Below are 18,223 nucleotides of genomic sequence, written 5' to 3'. Positions count from 1 at the left end.
GGTCATCTTCAAGTTCATTCCATAGAGCTGCATGTAAGAAGGTTAACATACACAAAGTAAGGGACATCAGAGGGTCTTCAGTACCCCATCAAAGTCTCAGGAATATTTTTTTAGTCAAATGATCAATGTGCAATTGTTATACCAGCTGCTGTCATTTATCCTTAAGTGACATGGAACACCAATCACAAATTGTCATTTTTGGACACCCCACACACACAACAAAGAATGGGTTGCTGTGCAGAATTTTTCTTGTTTGCCTCTATGTCTTTAGAATCATTCTTGTAAAGCACTGACTTTTTTCAATGGTTTTGGTAAGAGAACATGTTATTCTTTGCCCCAAGTGGAATTGTAACCAATAGACCAACATAGGCAGAAACTAGAGATTAATTCAGAAGGAGGAGGGCCATGACATGTTATTGTCAGGGTAGATGCAGGATACACCACTGAGGGGCCACTATATTCACTGCATGGATCACTAGCAATGCTCAACTCAATAACTAAGAGTTATAATGACAACTAATGAATCGCTTGTAATTTTGTATATGTATTCCCCCTACCCCCATTTCCATGTCCTTTCTCTTTCATTTCAGCTCCTGGATCCAACTCTGTTGACAACCCCAAGCAGTCTCTTTGAGTAATTGTGTGGAAGACACTAGACTTGTTGGTCTGGCCATAATGCAGAGGACTATGGCTCTTAGGTTACAGAAAACCTAAAAGGCAGCCATGGTTTCCAGTAAAGGCCTCCAGCAGCCAGGCAAAGGCCGGGGCGCCGGGGGGGGGGGGGGGAGTTCTACCAAGAAAACAACCACAAAGGGAAAGAGAAATAGGGGCCACAGGTGAAATTTTTGAGATCACAAGATTAGTCTTTGGCAGGTAGCTAAAATAAAATCAAATAAAAAGTTGGCAGTCGATTGCTTGGTTTTATTTTGTTTTGAAAAGCCAGGGTGGCGTCAGTTGCCTTGAGTCTGAGGTCTAGAGAAATGGAAAAACTGTTCTCAGAAAAGAGTCAAACAATGCTGTTGATATTGTGCCCAGGGTACAGGACAGAACTCAGAGCAATAGGGTCCATGGGTTATTAGCTCCTGGGACTCTTGCCATAAGGTGGCACCACACTGCTGCTGTTTACTTCCGCAATCTATGTCCAGAGGAAGTCGATTTTCTGGTGTTACTGGCAGCTCCTAACGACCCTCCAGACTAACCCGTCTATAAGCGTGACAAAAGTCCCTCCACATATCCCTCTACACACGCAGTGACAGCACTGTTAAAAGTATCCAAGAGTGAATCCAATGGAAGGTTTTTAAAGCTGCTAATGCACTTCCTTAATTCTCACCAACCTTTTCAGTAAGTACCATTACTAGTTCGTTTCGTGGCTGATAAAGAAAGAGTATTAAAGGAACTGAATGTCTCTTCGAGTCTCTCTAATAGATTATGCTGTGGCTGTCATCCACTTGCACAAAACCTTTGTTAGAATCACCTGCAGACCATAAAGTATTTGCAGCATGGGTTCCAACTATCTGCCACCCAAACTTTCTAAACCACCTTAGGGGTGAAAATTCAGGACTGGGTTGTGCTGTTCTCTCCTGGTCTTTCTCCTGGGAGCAGAGGAAACACCAGTTTCCAAGTCTATTGGGGAAGTCCTACTTACCCAGCTACCAGGACCGCCACTAGACTAGGAAAACCAGGAAGTGGGCTGAGTGAGCTGGGCTCACAATGCAAAGGAGGTGCTTTTATTGGCTGTCCAAGTTGCTCTGCCCCCTATGTCTGGCTAAAACCAACCCAAGGATCTCTGGGAAATGTAGTTGTAGGGCCTCATTTGCACCTGGCGAACTCTTTCTCAAGTCCTTTCATTGAAAAGGTGTTAAGATATTTAATGAAAACGGCCTTTGTATTTCAGAGTTTATGCTCTCTGGGAGCCCGTGGAAGGCTTGAAAAGGACGCAGGCAAAGCAGATCCAGGGACTTAGAGGAGGAAGAGGTCCACCACATCTCATTCGCACATCCACTTTATGACTCTCCTTCCATCAATTCCTGTTTTCTGTTTCCTTTCTTCAACCTCTCATCTTCACGAACTTCTATCTCTCTACCCAAACGTACTGTGGAATGTGTATGACTTGTGTCCGTGCTTGTGTCACAAACACAAGTGTCCTATGGTTGTATTTTTGCTGGTTTTGATTTACATTAGTGATAGATAACGCTATTTCCGTGTGTGCTATATTTTAAAGACTCTCATGGCAGACAGAATCAGTCCTTTGTGTTACCCCCTTGGCAAATACTGACCTTACATTCTGTGTGGTCAGAATAGATTCCTAAATTTATGCTTGGTGGCAGTTAGGGGTGTGGCTCAAGTGTGGAGAGGGATGAGTCATCGAATCTATATCCCCACTTCTGAGTGTCTGGGTCACTCTGAGGCATGCCCAGCGCTATCTCTTGGTGTGGCTCTGAGGGATTTTGCTTCTTTTGCTGACAAGAACCGTTTGTTGGCAAGCTGCTTATATATTCTTATACTTGAACCAGCACTTCCCAACTCTTACATTCCTACAAACACCAAAACACAAGCAACAAAACCCAGCTATGCGGTGGCCAATGGCTGCAATCCTACCACGTGGGAAGGGCTAGGATGATCAAGATGAACCTGTGGCGATCCTGAGCTACACAGCAAGTTCAAGACCAGCATGAGCTACATGAGAACGATCATTCCCCCAAATGCAAAACCAAGCAAAGCAAAACGCCCCTGTGGCAATGTAACTTATCTTTGGTAATAACTCAGACCTTGATTTTTGTTTACCTTAATATGACCATCAGCAATTGAAGACTGAGAAGGATACTGTACAATCCAGTTTGACCCGGACTCCCGGCATCTGCACGGAGGAGGCTATTCAAGAGGCCTCTGCGCGGGATTATTGGAGAATTATAGGTTTATTAGATGAATTATCAACAACATGATCATATAACCTGAGGGCAACAGAAGGGCAGGGCTTCCAAGGAGAATTTAGGTTTCAGCTTCAGAGAGAGACAGCAAGGTAGGGGTCACTGAAGAGAACAAGGACCCATGTGGCAGAGGAGGGAGCTCTTTTTACCCCTTTGGAAGAAGAGGAAGTTCACAGCAACAGCCTGAGGCCAGCATCTCTGATGGCTACGCAGGAGCCTAGGAAGGGAATAGGGAGTGAGCTGTGTGACAGCAATAGTGCCAGCGCCAATGCTTCCTTTGACGTTAACTGGAGCGGGACTGCCTGTTAGCTAGAGACTCACAGATAAGACACCTGTCAATCAGTATCCATGGCAACGGAGAGAAGGCTGCCGCAAGCATTGTGGCCTGGACAGAGGCTAGATTCTAACATGATACTCTGAGAGAATCCAGCCAGAAAGCAGGAGGTACAGAGACGAGAAAGATTCGGATTCTGGAGCACACGCCATCCACCCACGCCATTCCCTGGCATCTGTCTCAGCAAGGATGCAGCAGGCACCTGACGATGCGAATGGGGTTTTCAGCAGGAGTAAGGTTAAGAGAGATAGAAAGACTTAGAAGTGATGACCAATATAATTTACTCACCCCTCCCTCCCTCCCCCCCCCCCCCGAGCAAAATACCTTTGTGTGTGGTAGTGCTGTAAACCAATTTCTGGGCTCCCAGCATACTAGGCCAGGAGTCTAATACTGGGAAGTCCGCCTGTAGGCCTGTATCTGTGGCTTTTATGTCCAGTACTGAATACACAACACAATACACACACACACACACGCACGCACGCACGCACACACACACACACACACCTCAAACTCAGTTTTATATCTTGACTCAGATCCAAAAGTTTACCCAGTATTGTGCTTAGGGTGTGAACTCAAGATCCACTAAGAAACGTGCTTGATGCTTGCTTGTTTCCTCTTAAGTTAACGTGTAGGATGAAGTAGAATTCAGCAGTAGAATATTAAAGTAGGATGGCAGAGGTGCACATCTTAAAGACATCGCCAACCTTACCGTACCCCAGTCCCTTCAAGAACAATTTGATTGAAATTACATTAGCCAATACTATTTTAATAAATTTAAGATTTAATATACTTCACAAATAACGATTTTCCAGGTAACATACATTTTATGATATAAACATTATCATGAGGTATAAATCACTTAATCCTACAAATCAGAGTTTACATAGTTTTAAAAAAAATCAAATACAAAAATAACGGTGTCTGCAAAGTTAGCCCTGGAAGAGATTCTAAGCTGTGTCACTGGGTTGGCCCCTACGCATAGAGCCCCATGCATTGGGGCTTGAGTTTTATTTAGACCCAGAGTTGAAATGACATCTCATTCTTCTTTGTGCTATTCTGATTCTAAGCTGTGAAGGTGGTTTCTTATAAACCTTGGACATCAGATTTATTCTGCCTGAATTTAATGCCTGTAGTTCTCTGATTATTCACACTCATGTGTAAGTTTATGTAAGTTCAACAATAAAATAATGTTGGGAGGTTTTCTATTACAAATGAACATGGCTCCCAAGGTCACCACATCATCATTAAGAAACTTATATAGCGCTGGAGAGATGGCTCAAAGGTTAGGAGCACTGTCCGCTCTTCCAGAGGTCCTGAGTTCAATTCCCAGCAACCACATGGTGGCTCACAACCATCTATACCCTCTCATGGCCTCTTCTGACATGCACGTGTAGATGCAGATTGGACATTAATATACATAAAACAAATAAAATATATTTTTTAAAAAAATAAACTTTTATATGATTTGCCTGGAAAGGAGAATTATGGTTATATCTGTTAAAATTTTTATTTCATTATAACTGGAGATATTTTTCTGGGTGAAATGACAGGACAACTAGGATTTCGTTTTTTATAAAATGTAGGAAATAGAAGATACAGCAAGTAATCCGTTGATCAATATTGAGCTGGGTGATTTCTGATATGGATACATTTGCATAAGCTTCAAATGTTTAAGAACATGAAATAATAATGAAAAACAATTTTTGCTCCTCACCCTAAACATTAAAACATAATTCACCACGTTTGGGCACAAACTTTTTCTCCAAAGAAATGCCAAATGCGGTTTTCAGCACATCCTCTATTTCTTCCTCATTTATGTTCTTAAACTCAACCAGGTCTACATTGTCCTTGTAACTGAATTTGGTACTTGTAAGGGTGGAGCCCACTAAACAGCAAACCCCTTCTAACGTCTGCAAGGAACAAAATGATGTGCTTACAAACACAGAGGATGGTGACGTCTGAAGGTAGGTATTCACATAAGCAAAATCCTCAATAACACGGGGCTCAAGAGTAAAAGAATAGATTTTCCGATATTTGTTCTTGTCAAGGATTTCTGAGTCAGCAAATTCCTGGTTTGGAACATACTTCTCTCTTCTGATTTGGTCCAGGTACCACATCCCATTCTCTTCTGTCAAAAGGAAGATGCCAGGCATCTGAGGCTGACTCTTCCCTGTCGTTAATTCCAAAGGCTCCCACATCTGGAAGGAACCTCCATAGGCCGAATCCACAATATAGTTCTTGTCACCGATGGTCACCTGTACTAGAAGGTGGACCATTTCGCTGCTGTATTTGCTGACAGGAGTTATGTAAACATACCCTCCCAACATGGTGGTTTTGAAGCCCATTTTGGTCAGAGCCCAGTACAGCAGTTGATTGATCTGGAGACACCACCCGCCCCGCCTCTTCCTTACTATGTTTTCAAAAACGGCTTCGAAGCCCATCTCCATGGCTTCTCCACAATGCATGTTAACATTCTCAAAAGGAATGGTTCGCATGTGGTGCTGAAGAATCTCCGTTAATGTGTCCAAGTCCAGTTTATTCACTGTGTTCTTATAACCAATCCTTTCAAAGTACGCTTCGATGTCCATGGTTCCTTTAGGCAAACAAAGGGAAACCAACCAAACATTACATTTTGTTGTGGGTGTCCTGGAGTCAACTAACTGTAGTTAGAATGGACTCTATGAGACATTTAGAGGCACACACACACACACACACACACACACACACACACACACACACACAATCATATTACGTCTATTGTTTGATCTGCTCTTACCTGCAGATCATTAAATACTCTCAGTATCCCTTGAAGGAAGATTTGTTACTTCTTGTATTTGCCAAGGTCTTAGAGTTAGAAAGGAAGACTAAATGACCACTCAAATGACTAGTAGTTTAGATGCTGTTTCCTTGGTGATAAACGGTAGCTATACAAAGTTCTTCACTCAAAGATTTCCATTGACTGACCAAGTCATTCCATCACTGAACAAATGAGTTTAATGAACACCCTCTAGGTACTTCCTATTGAGCTAGCATTTCCTTGCCCTCCAACAGCTTGCATTTTAGTGGGCATTAAAATAACACATAAGGTGAACTGAGTAAACTAAAAACAAAACAACAACAAAAAAAAGCAACGTGGTAGCTGTCCACAGGATAAATAAAATAAAGGAAGAGGTGCAGGGAGAGTTTTGATGTGAAATAACGTGATCATAGTTGGTAGACAATGAGCCTGGTGGATGTGGGTGAGGATGGTGGTTTCTAGCAGAAGGGATCATGAGAAAGTCTTTAATAAATGTTCTAGAAAACAGGATGACTGGGGCAGACCGGGCGAGAAGGGTGGACTGAGATGAGCTCTCACTGTTAACAATGTCTTTATGGCTAACGAGGACACTATGAGTTTTGCTGAAAATGAGATGAGCAACAGAAATGATAGAAGACGTAGAGGAGCGTTATATTGTGACAGCGTCTGCTGAGGTCAAATGCCATTTCCAGTTTACCTATGGATAATGGACTATCTAAAATAAATCACTATCAATGATCCAGTGCAGCTGGTAGCACCACTTCAAAACAGTTACACTCTAGGACCAGTGCTTGGCACGTGACATGTGTGTGGTTCAAATCCATCAGTGAGGCATTGTTGAGAGATTTATGTTCTGAAGTAGAGCCAAATCTACTGTAGTGATGAAATTTTAAAAACAAGGACAAAAGCCTACATATGGGAAGATGAGGAGATTAGTGCTAATGCTATTAGCTGTCAGGTAATATGAACTCTCCACCCCTAAAATTTCTCTAATAAATCTATTTGGAAAGTGCCATGCTACCCAAGAGTCTTAACATACTTACACCTGATAAAATGACAGAATGCCTTTGAATATGGAAGGAGAACACAGACGTTGAGATTAACCCCTTTACAATGTAGCGTACTCTGATATGACATGGTAAACAGAGCCTGACCCTCAAATTGATGGCAATAACCTACACACTTATCTTTTACTTCTTCACAGCATTTGCTTTTTTTTTCATATAACTATTCCCACTTTGTCTGTTAGTGATGTCTTCAACACCTTCTCCTACATCATTAGCTCTGCTCTACCATCACCCTTCTTTGGCATTTAGACAATCTCTAAAATCTATTATTCCGTCCTAGGAAGAACACATGGTATTTGTCAGAACATCTGAAACTCTCCCTGGCCCCTCTCCCAGAATCTTCACTAAGAACGTCAGGGAGAGAGGGGAAGATTAAACCAACTGGGGGAAAGGTATTTAGCCAGCATGCTTTCTAATAGGAAATTATATTTCTTTTTAAATGCTGTATTTATATTTAAGTTTTTTATTATCTCTATCCCTGTCTCTCCCTACTTCTCTCTTCCTCCACACATCATTTTCTCATTAAGAAAGTCCTCTTTAAAATAAAATTCCAAAAAGCTGGGCATGAGTGCACGCCTTTAATCCCAGCACTCAGGAGGCAGAGGCAGATGGATCACCATGAGTTAGAGGCCCGCCTGGTCTACAAAGGGAGTCCAGACCATCCAAGACCGCACAGAGAAACCCTGTCTCGAAAAACCAAAATAAATAGATAAATCAATAATAAATAAATTTTTAAAATAAAATAAAAAATGCCAAACTGTATTGATTGAAGATCCGCAAGAACATCAGTTTTTGCTAAGGACCTCAGTACTAGTTACACTTTAGAGTCAGTCCATACTTTGGGTAGCCTATGCCTAAGCATATTTCAAAGATATTCTATTGAAGCTTAGGCTTGAGATGAAATGATGAAAACCAATAAAGTAGTTGCCAAGAGACTCAGAAGTGAAACACTAGTGGCTGCCGACGTGCAGCATCTCTGTGAAGCAACAAACTCCATCCTCTCCTCTTCATCATCAACAGGAGAAGGAAAGCAGAGAGAACAGCACAGCAAGGGAGCTCACAGAGATCAGTCAGGCTCTTCATACCTGTCGTGGTCAGTTTAAGGTAGCCCGATTGTCGGATTTAACTCAGAGGTCTTATATGGCTTCCTCTCGGTGAAAACTGTAAAGATAATAAAATGAACTTCAAGTGTGTATATATGACATGGTTTTCCTTTTTAAAACATTATCTTGTTTATTTATGTGTGTCCATGTGTGTGCCTGCTTGAGTTTATGTACACCACATAGGCGGCCACAGAGACCAGAAAAAGGCACCAGCTCCCCTGGGACTGTAGTTACAGATGGTTGTGAGCCACCCAATGTGGGTGCAGGGAACTTTACACAGAATCTCTGTAAAAGCACTCAGTGCTATTGACCACTGGGCCATTTTTCTCCAGCCTCAAACACAGTTTTTCTTAAAAACAGAATGGTGGTTTGATGCAGACCATAAGTTATACTTAAAAAAAAAAAGGGCCCTAAATATTCTGAACAGAGGGAGTTGACAAAATAGTAAAGTGAACACCTGATGTACACAGGGGAGTTTATGGAAAAGATTATTATGGGCGCTGGTAGAACCATGGCAGGTTCTACACTGTGAGGTCTAGAAGTCCTGAGTCATCTAGCAGCCAAGCAGATGACTACTTGCAAGGATGGACACCAAAACCAGTGTGCAGCATCAGTGCTTGATCTTCCTGTAGGAGACAGCTGTATTTGGAAGTGCCGGAGAAGGAAAGGAAAGCAACACATCAATAGAGGAGGGGAAGAGAAGTGTAACCACTTACACAGAGAATCTCCAGGAAGAATCCTCTCATCAAAGGTAAAGTTATGAATACATGACTATAATGGCAGAACAGAATGAAGGGACAGATGCAGTTGGAAGACAAAGACATATATGCAGTAAATTCCATACCTAGAAAGGCAACCGTCAGGACCATTAGAGGACGAAATAGCAGTTGAAAGATCTTCCTCGCAGCATTTGACAGTAGAGAATCTCTGTAACTAAGAGCTGAAAATAACTTGCTACAATAATGTGTTTGGGGCCTTAGGAGATGGTTCAGTCTCTAACGTGCCTGCCACATATGCAGCACCTATAAGCCCAATTAGAGGGTGAGGTGGAGTAGGGACTGGAGAGAGATCCCTGGAGTTCACTGACCAGTCACAGCCTAACCAATTCAGTGACCTCCAGGTTTAGTGAGATGCCGTGTCTCAAAAATAAAAGTAGAGAGTGATTGGAGAAGACACTGTAGGTCCAAGACCCCTAACGTTTAATTGTCTGGTATCACTCAGCAGTCCAAGTCAGAATTCTCTTGACACTGAAGGCAGGTCAGCTTGGAGCTGCTGTGCAAACTTGAAAGGAGTTATCCATTACCGATAAACAATGTTCCGGGGTTAGCACTCTCATTCCAAAAGAAGAATTTAAGAATTTAATAAGTAACAATGAAACCAAAGAGAGAGCAAATTCCAGTAGGGCGAAAGAGCAAACCCTAATCTTACCAGCCAATCACACAAGTGTCGCTATTCAGAGCTGAGAATCCTGGCAAGGAAACCAGGCTTTTCTAAGATATGGTCACCCGAACAGGAGGGCGGTCAGTTTCTTTCTACAGTGGTCACACCAGTCAAGCCATTCTGTGACTGCAAAAGACCTTTCTTCCTTAGACTTGGTCCAGCCATCCTTTAGAAAAGCACACTACTTCCCTGCACGTTAAAATCCCGCCTTTTGGTCGGAAGACAGAAAAAGCACATTCTGGTAGCACAAAGGTTTCCACCCCGATGTTATGCAAAGACCACAAGACTTCCCAGGAGTTTTGAAAGCTAAGCCGCTGGTTGAGGTACTGTGGCCAGTGTTTACCCCTCCTGGGGTTGATTTGATTGGTTTTTAACTCTCTTTTAAGGAGGCTGTTTCAACAGAAAAGATACATAGTGAGACAGGCGTACTACTTGATGGTCACTTTGTCCATTCAGGGAATATTTTTTCTCTTCAGTTAATCCACTCCTTTGGTTACAAATGACCCTCATCTCCCAGGCCCTGTCCTATAATCTGTCCTGTAATAATTTTGGCAAACTTTTTTTTCACACAAGTCAGACCTTCTTTTAATTGCAAAGCAGCATTGGCAAGTCAATGGCTACTCTCTGTGTTATGATGATCAGGTGTTTCCAGCGTTCTTGAAAAACAAACTAAAGAAACGTAACCAGTCAGGAGACAGAGGGCAGTCCTTCTGCCTCCTTGTCTCCTTTCACTGCAGTATTCTGTATGTTAACATTTTAGTCATTCCTTACAATGTTATAATATTGTGCAAAGAATTGTAAAACAGGAGGCAATTTTACAACGTAGAGCTAATTTCAAACAAGGTGCCCTAGACTACAGAGATAGAATGATCCGTTTCTTTTTCAGTACATTTCCATATCCAGGACGCGGGCTCTCAGGGCTTGAGAGACTGCCCTCCCATAGTCACCTGGAGCAGCTCTGTCTGCGGTCTGCAGATGCCCCTCCCAGATATTTTACCGCACAGCTTCTCTTAATGTCCCGGATCTCCAGAGCAGGCTAGCTTCCCTCTGGCAGAATTTTGTATGAGGAGTCTCTGTTTACGTCAATCCTCCCTTCCAAACACTGCCTAGCTTCCCAGGATTTCCTCCAAAATCTCAGTGTAAACCTTTATGCCTGTGACTCTGCTATTTCTGTTTTTAAACCTGTTGTGTGTGCACGCGCACACATGCGCACATGCGCACATGCCCATGCCTCTGTGGAAGCCAGAGGATGACTTGAGAGAACTGGTTCTTTCCTTCTACCATGTGGTCCCTGGGTATGAAACTCAGGTCATCAGACTCAGTGGCAGGCACCCCGTACCCACACCCACTCAGCAATCTTGCTAGGCCAGACTCTTCTCCAAGACTCTAACGTCTATCCACTGTGCCCGAGTTTTCTTTGGCAGCCGTTCAAGATCATCATGAGGTCATCTAAGAAGGTGCCAGTGCGGCACAGTTCCTTTCTTATCAAAACTCTGCCCTAGAAAAAAAAAAAACTGGAGGCAAATTTTCACTTTTACATCTTTGAACCCGAGAGAGTGGAGATCTAGCTCTTTCCAGAGACGCCCCCAGGGCCTCCTTCATATTGTCCTATTGACCATGCCTGGCTTCTTTTTGTAAGACTCAAGAACTGTAGCTCTTACTCACGAAACTTCATACCTCCACCTGTTGTGGCTGAATTTCAAGTTTTCCAAATCTTGCAGTTCTGTTTCACACTGAGCTCAAGTCTCGCTGGCTGGCTGGCTGCGATCCATCCGTACTATTGACGTCACTTCCTGAACCCTATGCTGCCGTGTGATCTCCTCCACCCAGTAAAGTATCCTGTTGCCTTCCCGCTTATCCTAATGCAGAGCCTCAGGGGATCTTTTGACATGCTGTGACATGGGTGGCCTCTAGTCCAATCCCCAGTAGATTCTTCTATCTATAAGCAACCTCAGGAGCACATCACAATCCACATTCCCCTTTCTATTTGGCTCTTGTGAACCATGTGATCGCATGTTAGCATCTGCTTACAGCATTCCTGCTGGTGTCTAGAAGTATCTACAGACCCCTGAAACCAGCCAGAGCAGTAAATCCTCAACCCTGGCATTCATTTTCTCTTAGTTTTCAGGTACTGCCATGAAACACCCGAGATCATCAATTAGAAAAAAAATAAAGGGAGCTTTAATGTTGTTCCCAGTTTTGAGGCTGTAGTCAGTTGTGCCCACTAAGATTAGGCCTGTCATGATACAATGTATCATGACAAGCAGCCTGGGGTGGGGCAAACATCTCACTTCACTGGCATTAGGGAAGTCAGAAAAAGAGGAAGGTGGAAGTCCCAAACCTTGCTCCAGGTTGTGCCGCACACTTGTGAGCTGACTGTAAAGCTGCCCTCGAGGCTCTACATCCTTAAGGCTCTACAGTGGCCAGTGGCAGATTAAGCTTTAGACTAGGACTTTAGCACTTGCCCCTTTGGAAGACCATAGCATCTCATGGTGAAGACACTGAGGGCTAATAAAAGACAAACTCATTGCAGAGTCAGAAGAGAAACAAAGGATAGAAAAGATAAGTCCTTCAACATCACCGAGGAGGGAAAGCTAAAAGTGCATCAGAGGCCTGGTGGCACTCAAAGACTAAGGAGGCTACCAAGATGAGACTTGATAGTCTCTGACCATATAGTGGGGGAGGAGGTCTCCCTCGGTCATAGACCTAGGGGAGGGGAATAGTATGAAAGCAGGAGGGAGGGAGGAAAGGAAGGATACAAGTGATGGGATAACAGTTGAGTTGTAATCTGAATAAATTAATTAAATAAAAAATTCTTATAAAAAAAAAAAGAAAGAAAATGTGAAGAGAAACAAATGCATGTCTGAAGCGGGAAAAACTGGAAGAAATTGTACCTGACAAATACGAGGGACAAAATTGCGGAAAAGTTTGATGCTGGAATACACTTTCATGAAATTTTTGAAATGCAAAATGAAAGAGAAGTGCCTGAGCATGCAGCAAAGAGAAAAGGTACTTCATAAGGAAACATTCACCCTCTGCCACCACAATGTTCCCCAGACACACTTGGAGGTAAAATAATGAAACAGCAGCTCCAAAGTATTGCAGGGAAATTGCTGTCCTCGTGCACTGCACTGTGACTACTTCATGAAGGGAAAGGGGGGAGTGCGCATGCAAAGATCTCAACTGTAACACAAGCAAGGATGGTAATAACTATAAGCTATCCCAGTGCAGTGCAGTACTTCGTCTTCATGGCTGGAGAAGAAAATAAAAAATAATAAATAAAAAATGAGGGGCCACAGCGAAAGACTTCTGCTGTGATCTCTCTCCCTCCCTCCCTCCTTCCCTCTCTCTCTCTCTCTCTCTCTCTGTCTCTCTCTCTCTCTCAGCACAGAAGGAACAAAAGAAATGGGGAGATCATTATGCCTGCCAAAGAATCCTTGTCTTTTAAGAAATTGGAGCTGAGAAGTCAAAAATTGGGGCAGGAGACATAGCTCAATGTTAAAAAATAAAAAACCCACTGGCCGCTCTCCCAGAGGGTCTGGGTTCAGGACCAGCACCTTTATAGCCACGCACAACCATCTACGACTCCAGTTGTAATGCATTCTATACCCTCTTCTGCCCTTAGCAGGCACTAGGCACATGCAAGTTGTACAAATATGCAGGCAGAAAACATTTATATGCATAAAATAAAGTAAAATAAAAATTACAGACTGAGTGCAGCTCAGTTGCTTGAGCCCTTGCCTAATGTACAGGAAGCTCTCGGTTGCCTCCCCAGCAACCGAGAAACCAGGTATAGAAGCCTATGCCTGTGACGCCACCACTCGGGAAGTGGAGATAACAGTGGGCTGAGAAGTTCAAGTTTACCCCTTGACTACACAGGGAGTACAAGGCCAAACTGGTACCCGTGAACCCCACGCCAAAACGAAATGAAACGAAACAGTCAAAAATAAAACCAGGAAGCCAAGAAAGACCAGAACTAGAGAGATCTGATCCAGTATGGTCACATTGGAACGATCAGAAGATAAATGTGGAGACATTCAAATTAAATAGCTGATTTGACAGACAGCAATTGAGAAAGCAAGCCAGAAACATCAGACAGACTCTAAACAGTTCTGTGTTCCAAAGGGGGCTGTGGCTGGAGGCAACTCTCATAAGACACAGACAATGCAAAGGAAATAGACTTGATTCATTACAGCAGATGGTCCTTGGTCTCTAAGACTTAGGAGTTAGCTGGGGGCCCCTGACTGGGACCCCAAGAAGGCTTGCACTCCAGTGGCTTCTTAAGAATCAGGAGACAGAACTTATTCTGATCAAACTACTGCAGAGCACATGGCAAGTGTTTACATATAATGAAGCAGAGAGGGACAGAGCTGTTAAAAAGCTGGGGAGTACATCCCTTGTCCAAAGCATTCACAAAGCACTTACAGAGAACACAACTGAACTCACATGAAACCTAGCATAGTTGACAGCCTCCACGACAGGCCCAGAAGGTCAAACATAAGGAACTCATGCACTGAGGGCAGAGGGACTGCATAGGGTTCAGGAGAGACAGGATGGAGTGGTTGTTTGGTCCCAGTGGGGAAAAGAAGGAATGAAGGGAAAGAAAACAGCAGTTCAGAAGAGGTCCAGGCAGCTTGTTCCGGTGACCATCCTGCCTGTGAGCCAGAAGCACAGCAGAGCGGACCATACAGGCCTCTTGTTCCTGGGCCTCTTTGCCTTGCAAGGCTCCTTGCCCCTATACAGTTTTTGACTGTGTTCAGGACAGACTCCATAGTCTGACTGAAAGGAAATTTGGTATGTTGTCATTGACAGCTCCCGAGGCTCCTTCCCACTGCTCTTCCCAGTATGACACATTTCCCCACAGGTCTAGCTCTGGGACACAGTCTAACAAGGCTGGACATTGAGGGCCAGTGGGGATTTCTCTTCAGTGGGTGCAAACTGAGCAAGAAGTGTTATCAGTTTGCTCCCTGCCCTGTTAACTGTGCTCTTTGAGACTTTCCCTGTTGGGGACAGAGGACTGGTTGATGTCAGTGTCAAACATTCCCCTGGGGGAAACAGAGTTTAAATAGTCCTCCGCTAACACACCCACGTAATCATCACAACTCACGGCACTGCCGTTAGTTAGGAAAGAGTTTCACAAAATGTAAAAGACTTAACTCAAATTCTCACTGGTAAAATGTGTCCGGGCTGTGACTGTCATCCAGACAGTTTGAGGCAAGCATCCCCTGTACAGTTTGTTCTCAACCTTCCTAACGCTGCCACCCTTTAATACAGTTCAGAGTGTTGTGGTGAGTCCCAACCATAATTATTTTCATCGCTACTTCATAACTGTAGTTTTTGCTACTCTTATGAAGCATAATGTGAGCATCTGAGTTTTCCAGTGGTCTGAGGTGGCCCCTGTGAAAAGGTCCCAAGGGGTTGCGACTGAGAACCCCTGCCTTGTACCCACCAGCGCTCCGTTAGTTAAGGATTTTCAGTATTGGTTTTCAAGTATGAGCCACAGCACTTTCTGAACAACTTTAGAACTTGCCGTTCAGGCCTGGGTAGAATTCTGCCTCCTGGTCTTCCAGTAAAACAGGGTGAAACCCTGCATTCGAAGTACAACAGCAAGTCGGTCGCAGCAGCCTAGCAGCTCTCAGCTCACCAGGTGTCTCCCAGGCCTCTGAGGAGGAAGTTGGTGGAAGGCTGTCCACCCTTAGCCAAGATCTTCAGAGGAAGAGCTCATTGGCTGTTCAACTTGCTCTGCCTCAAAGGCTGGTTAGAATAACCCCAAGGCCTTCTGGGAATTGTAGTTGCAGGGCCTCATTTTCCTGCGGGTGTCTTAAGAGTACTTTGCTGTGACTGGACAGAGGTTTGTATTGTCTGCTGATGATTCTCGTGCCTCAGGGTGTGAGGAGTCTCTGCCATTCATGTGGTTCCTGCCGACTGTGAGCCTGAAATCAGATTCCTGAGGGCTGTGGGAGGTCAGAGGGTGGAAAAGGTCCAGGCCAAGCCGACCTAGTACCTGGAGAAGCAGGAGGGGCAGATATATTTTATTACAGTTTATGATAGTTTTACCATTGCAAGTCTCCATATTTCTTTCCAATCCCGAACTCACTCTCCTTTACAACCTCTGCCCAAAGGCTCCAGGTAATGTCAGAATATATCTATGTGTCTGATGTCAGTGCCATTTTGTTCTTGTATTTTAAAATTACAGTAATGACATTAGTCTACAATTTATTTATTTATTTATTCACTTTACAATTCTTCTCTCCCCTCCTCCCATCTTCCCTCCATCTTCCCCATAGTCCTCCTTCTCCTCTACTCTTCAGAAAAGGGAAGTCCCCACCACCCCCACCCCCAACTCACCCCAGCACATCAAGTCCCATCAGGACTGAGCACATCTTCTTCCCCTGTGCCCTGGCTAGGCAGTCCTGCTGAGGGGAAGCGATAAAAACGCAGGCAACAAAGTCCATGTTCTTGATGTTTCTTAGAAATGTCCATCTATGCTTCATATCTCTATATATGTGTACATATAATACATAATATGAGATCTATCTAAGGTATAAATGTAATATATACCTATAATATATTTATATATAATTTATATTAGCATACCAAAATTGGTTTTATTAGGGATTTTTTAAAAAAACAAAAAACAAAATTAGTTTATATTGTTTCTTTTCACACTTCTTTCCCATCTCTCTCTCCTCCGGTATCGTCTCCCAAACACAGCCGCTTTCCTTCTATCTTCGAATGATGGAGGATCTTTTCCCTTCTTTTCCCACCCTTTTCAACCTCCCTGTTCTCTACTCATAGTCTCTTACATAGCTTCATAATCTATACCCACTCTCACAACTCCTTATTTATATACATATAATCATTAAAAGTTAGGATCTGCATATGAAAGGTAGACTGCAGGCTCTTATCTTTCTAGAGTGAGTTACCTCACTTAGTAGAAAACATTCTAGTTCTACTTACTTCCCTGAAAGTGGCTCACAATTCTATTTTCTTTGCTAAATTCCATTGTATAAATATGTCACACTTTCATTATCCATTCCTCTGTTGATGGACGTCCAGGCCAATTCCATTTCTTTGCTGCTGTGAACACAGCAGCAACAAATATGGATGTACAAATATCTCTGTGGTAGGATATAGAGTCCTTTAGGTATGTAGAGCTGGTCATGTGGCAGTGCAGTGTTTAATTTTTCGAGGAAACACTGTACTGATTTCTGCAGTGGTTGCACTAGTTTACATTTTTCACTAGCAAGGGATAGATAGGTGTTTGTGAAAGAACTGATGTCCCCAGCATTGAATGTCCTGGGGAATGCTCATAATTTCCTAGTACATAACTTAGAACTCTACCACAGTACTCTGTGATGGGCTGTCCCTTAACAGGAGGGACAGATACACAAACACATGCCCCCGGGGCAGCACCACAACCATGAATGACATGACCTGTGGGACACATATCCCCATTTCCTACCCTGTAGTTGGCAACAGGCTGAGACTTGCACAGCACTCTCTCTTGGTGTTGTTCAGAGTGGATTGTGTGTGTGTGTGTGTGTGTGTGTGTGTGTGTGTGTGTGTGTGTGTGTGCGCGCCTCCCTTGTCAACAGATAGCGGCCAACAATGCACCCTTTGTAGAGCTGCTGATATTGTCCTGGTCTAAGGGTCTCTTCCTGCACCAGTGTTTCCTTAAGTCACCTTCAAAGAAAGCTGCTTACTGCAAATTGCTGTCTGAAGTTGTCGTTTTGCAGGGACTAAAGTTTAGACTATTTAACTTTCTAACTAAGGTTGTGCCCCTCTTCTACTTTCTGCAAATACCAGTGTGATGAATACGCTCTTACACATCCCTAGATGTTATGGAAGTTTGGGTTTTATGATAAGTAAACATGTTTTTGTTTTAACCCCAGGTGTGGGAATACGGGGATGCTCCAGTTCGTCCACAGCTGCTAACAGCCTCACGAGAAGATGTGTGATATTTCTCAGCTTCAAACTGCCTCCTGTAGGGGTGTGGTCTTTGACAGCTGGGATAAATACTAGAGCCCAGAGAGAGATGGGGGAGGGGCTCAGAGAAAGAAGAAGGCTGCTGGTGCTTTCCCCCTGATGCTCCTGGTTGCTGTTGATGCAGTTTGATGAGAAGAAGTTGGAAGTATCTTGACACAGGGATTGGACTTCCCCCAATGAGCCCAAGGACCCTAAACAGCAAGAAGCAGCCAAAGAGAACTAAGCCTCCTATCCCTTATAACCTTTTTTCTCTCCTACCTGTTGTTGGGGTCTTGGAAGGGATTGGGGTGTAGAAGGGACAAAGTGAAAAAAGAAACCAAAATAAAAATAGTTTTTAAAAGTACCCCTACACCTAGAAGTAAGCATGGGGAATTCTCTGGGAGTATACACGTCAAATGCAATCTACAGGACAGACATAGCTAGATTTTAGTTCAGTAAGCAATATCATGTTTCTGTATGCTTGTATAAAGGAATTTCTATTTAATACATGCTTTTATTGACAGTGGTATTAGAAACCCGCAAATGTCTGCCAGTATTATATATCTAACATGAGATAACTTAGTGGT

General features: G+C 43.5%; 1 protein-coding gene across 1 annotated transcript; it reads right to left on the bottom strand.

The window, feature by feature from the left end:
- Window positions 1-4,719: 4,719 nt before the first annotated feature.
- LOC127209909 (arylamine N-acetyltransferase 1-like) lies at window positions 4,720-5,880 on the bottom strand. The gene has a single exon (XM_051169553.1). It carries the CDS (start codon window positions 5,847-5,849, stop codon window positions 4,977-4,979), a length of 873 nt encoding a protein of 290 aa, XP_051025510.1. The 5' UTR covers window positions 5,850-5,880; the 3' UTR covers window positions 4,720-4,976.
- Between the last annotated feature and the right edge of the window lie 12,343 nt (window positions 5,881-18,223).

Source organism: Acomys russatus, chromosome 27 (assembly GCF_903995435.1).
Source record: "Acomys russatus chromosome 27, mAcoRus1.1, whole genome shotgun sequence".
Classification (NCBI taxonomy): Eukaryota; Metazoa; Chordata; class Mammalia; order Rodentia; family Muridae; genus Acomys; species Acomys russatus.
Note: the sequence above shows the minus strand (reverse complement) of the source record. Positions and strands in the feature narration are given on the sequence as shown.

Bases quoted from the DNA above. Each gene is read 5' to 3' on its own strand.
- LOC127209909 (XM_051169553.1), bottom strand. From the start codon at position 5,849: ATGGACATCGAAGCGTACTTTGAAAGGATTGGTTATAAGAACACAGTG.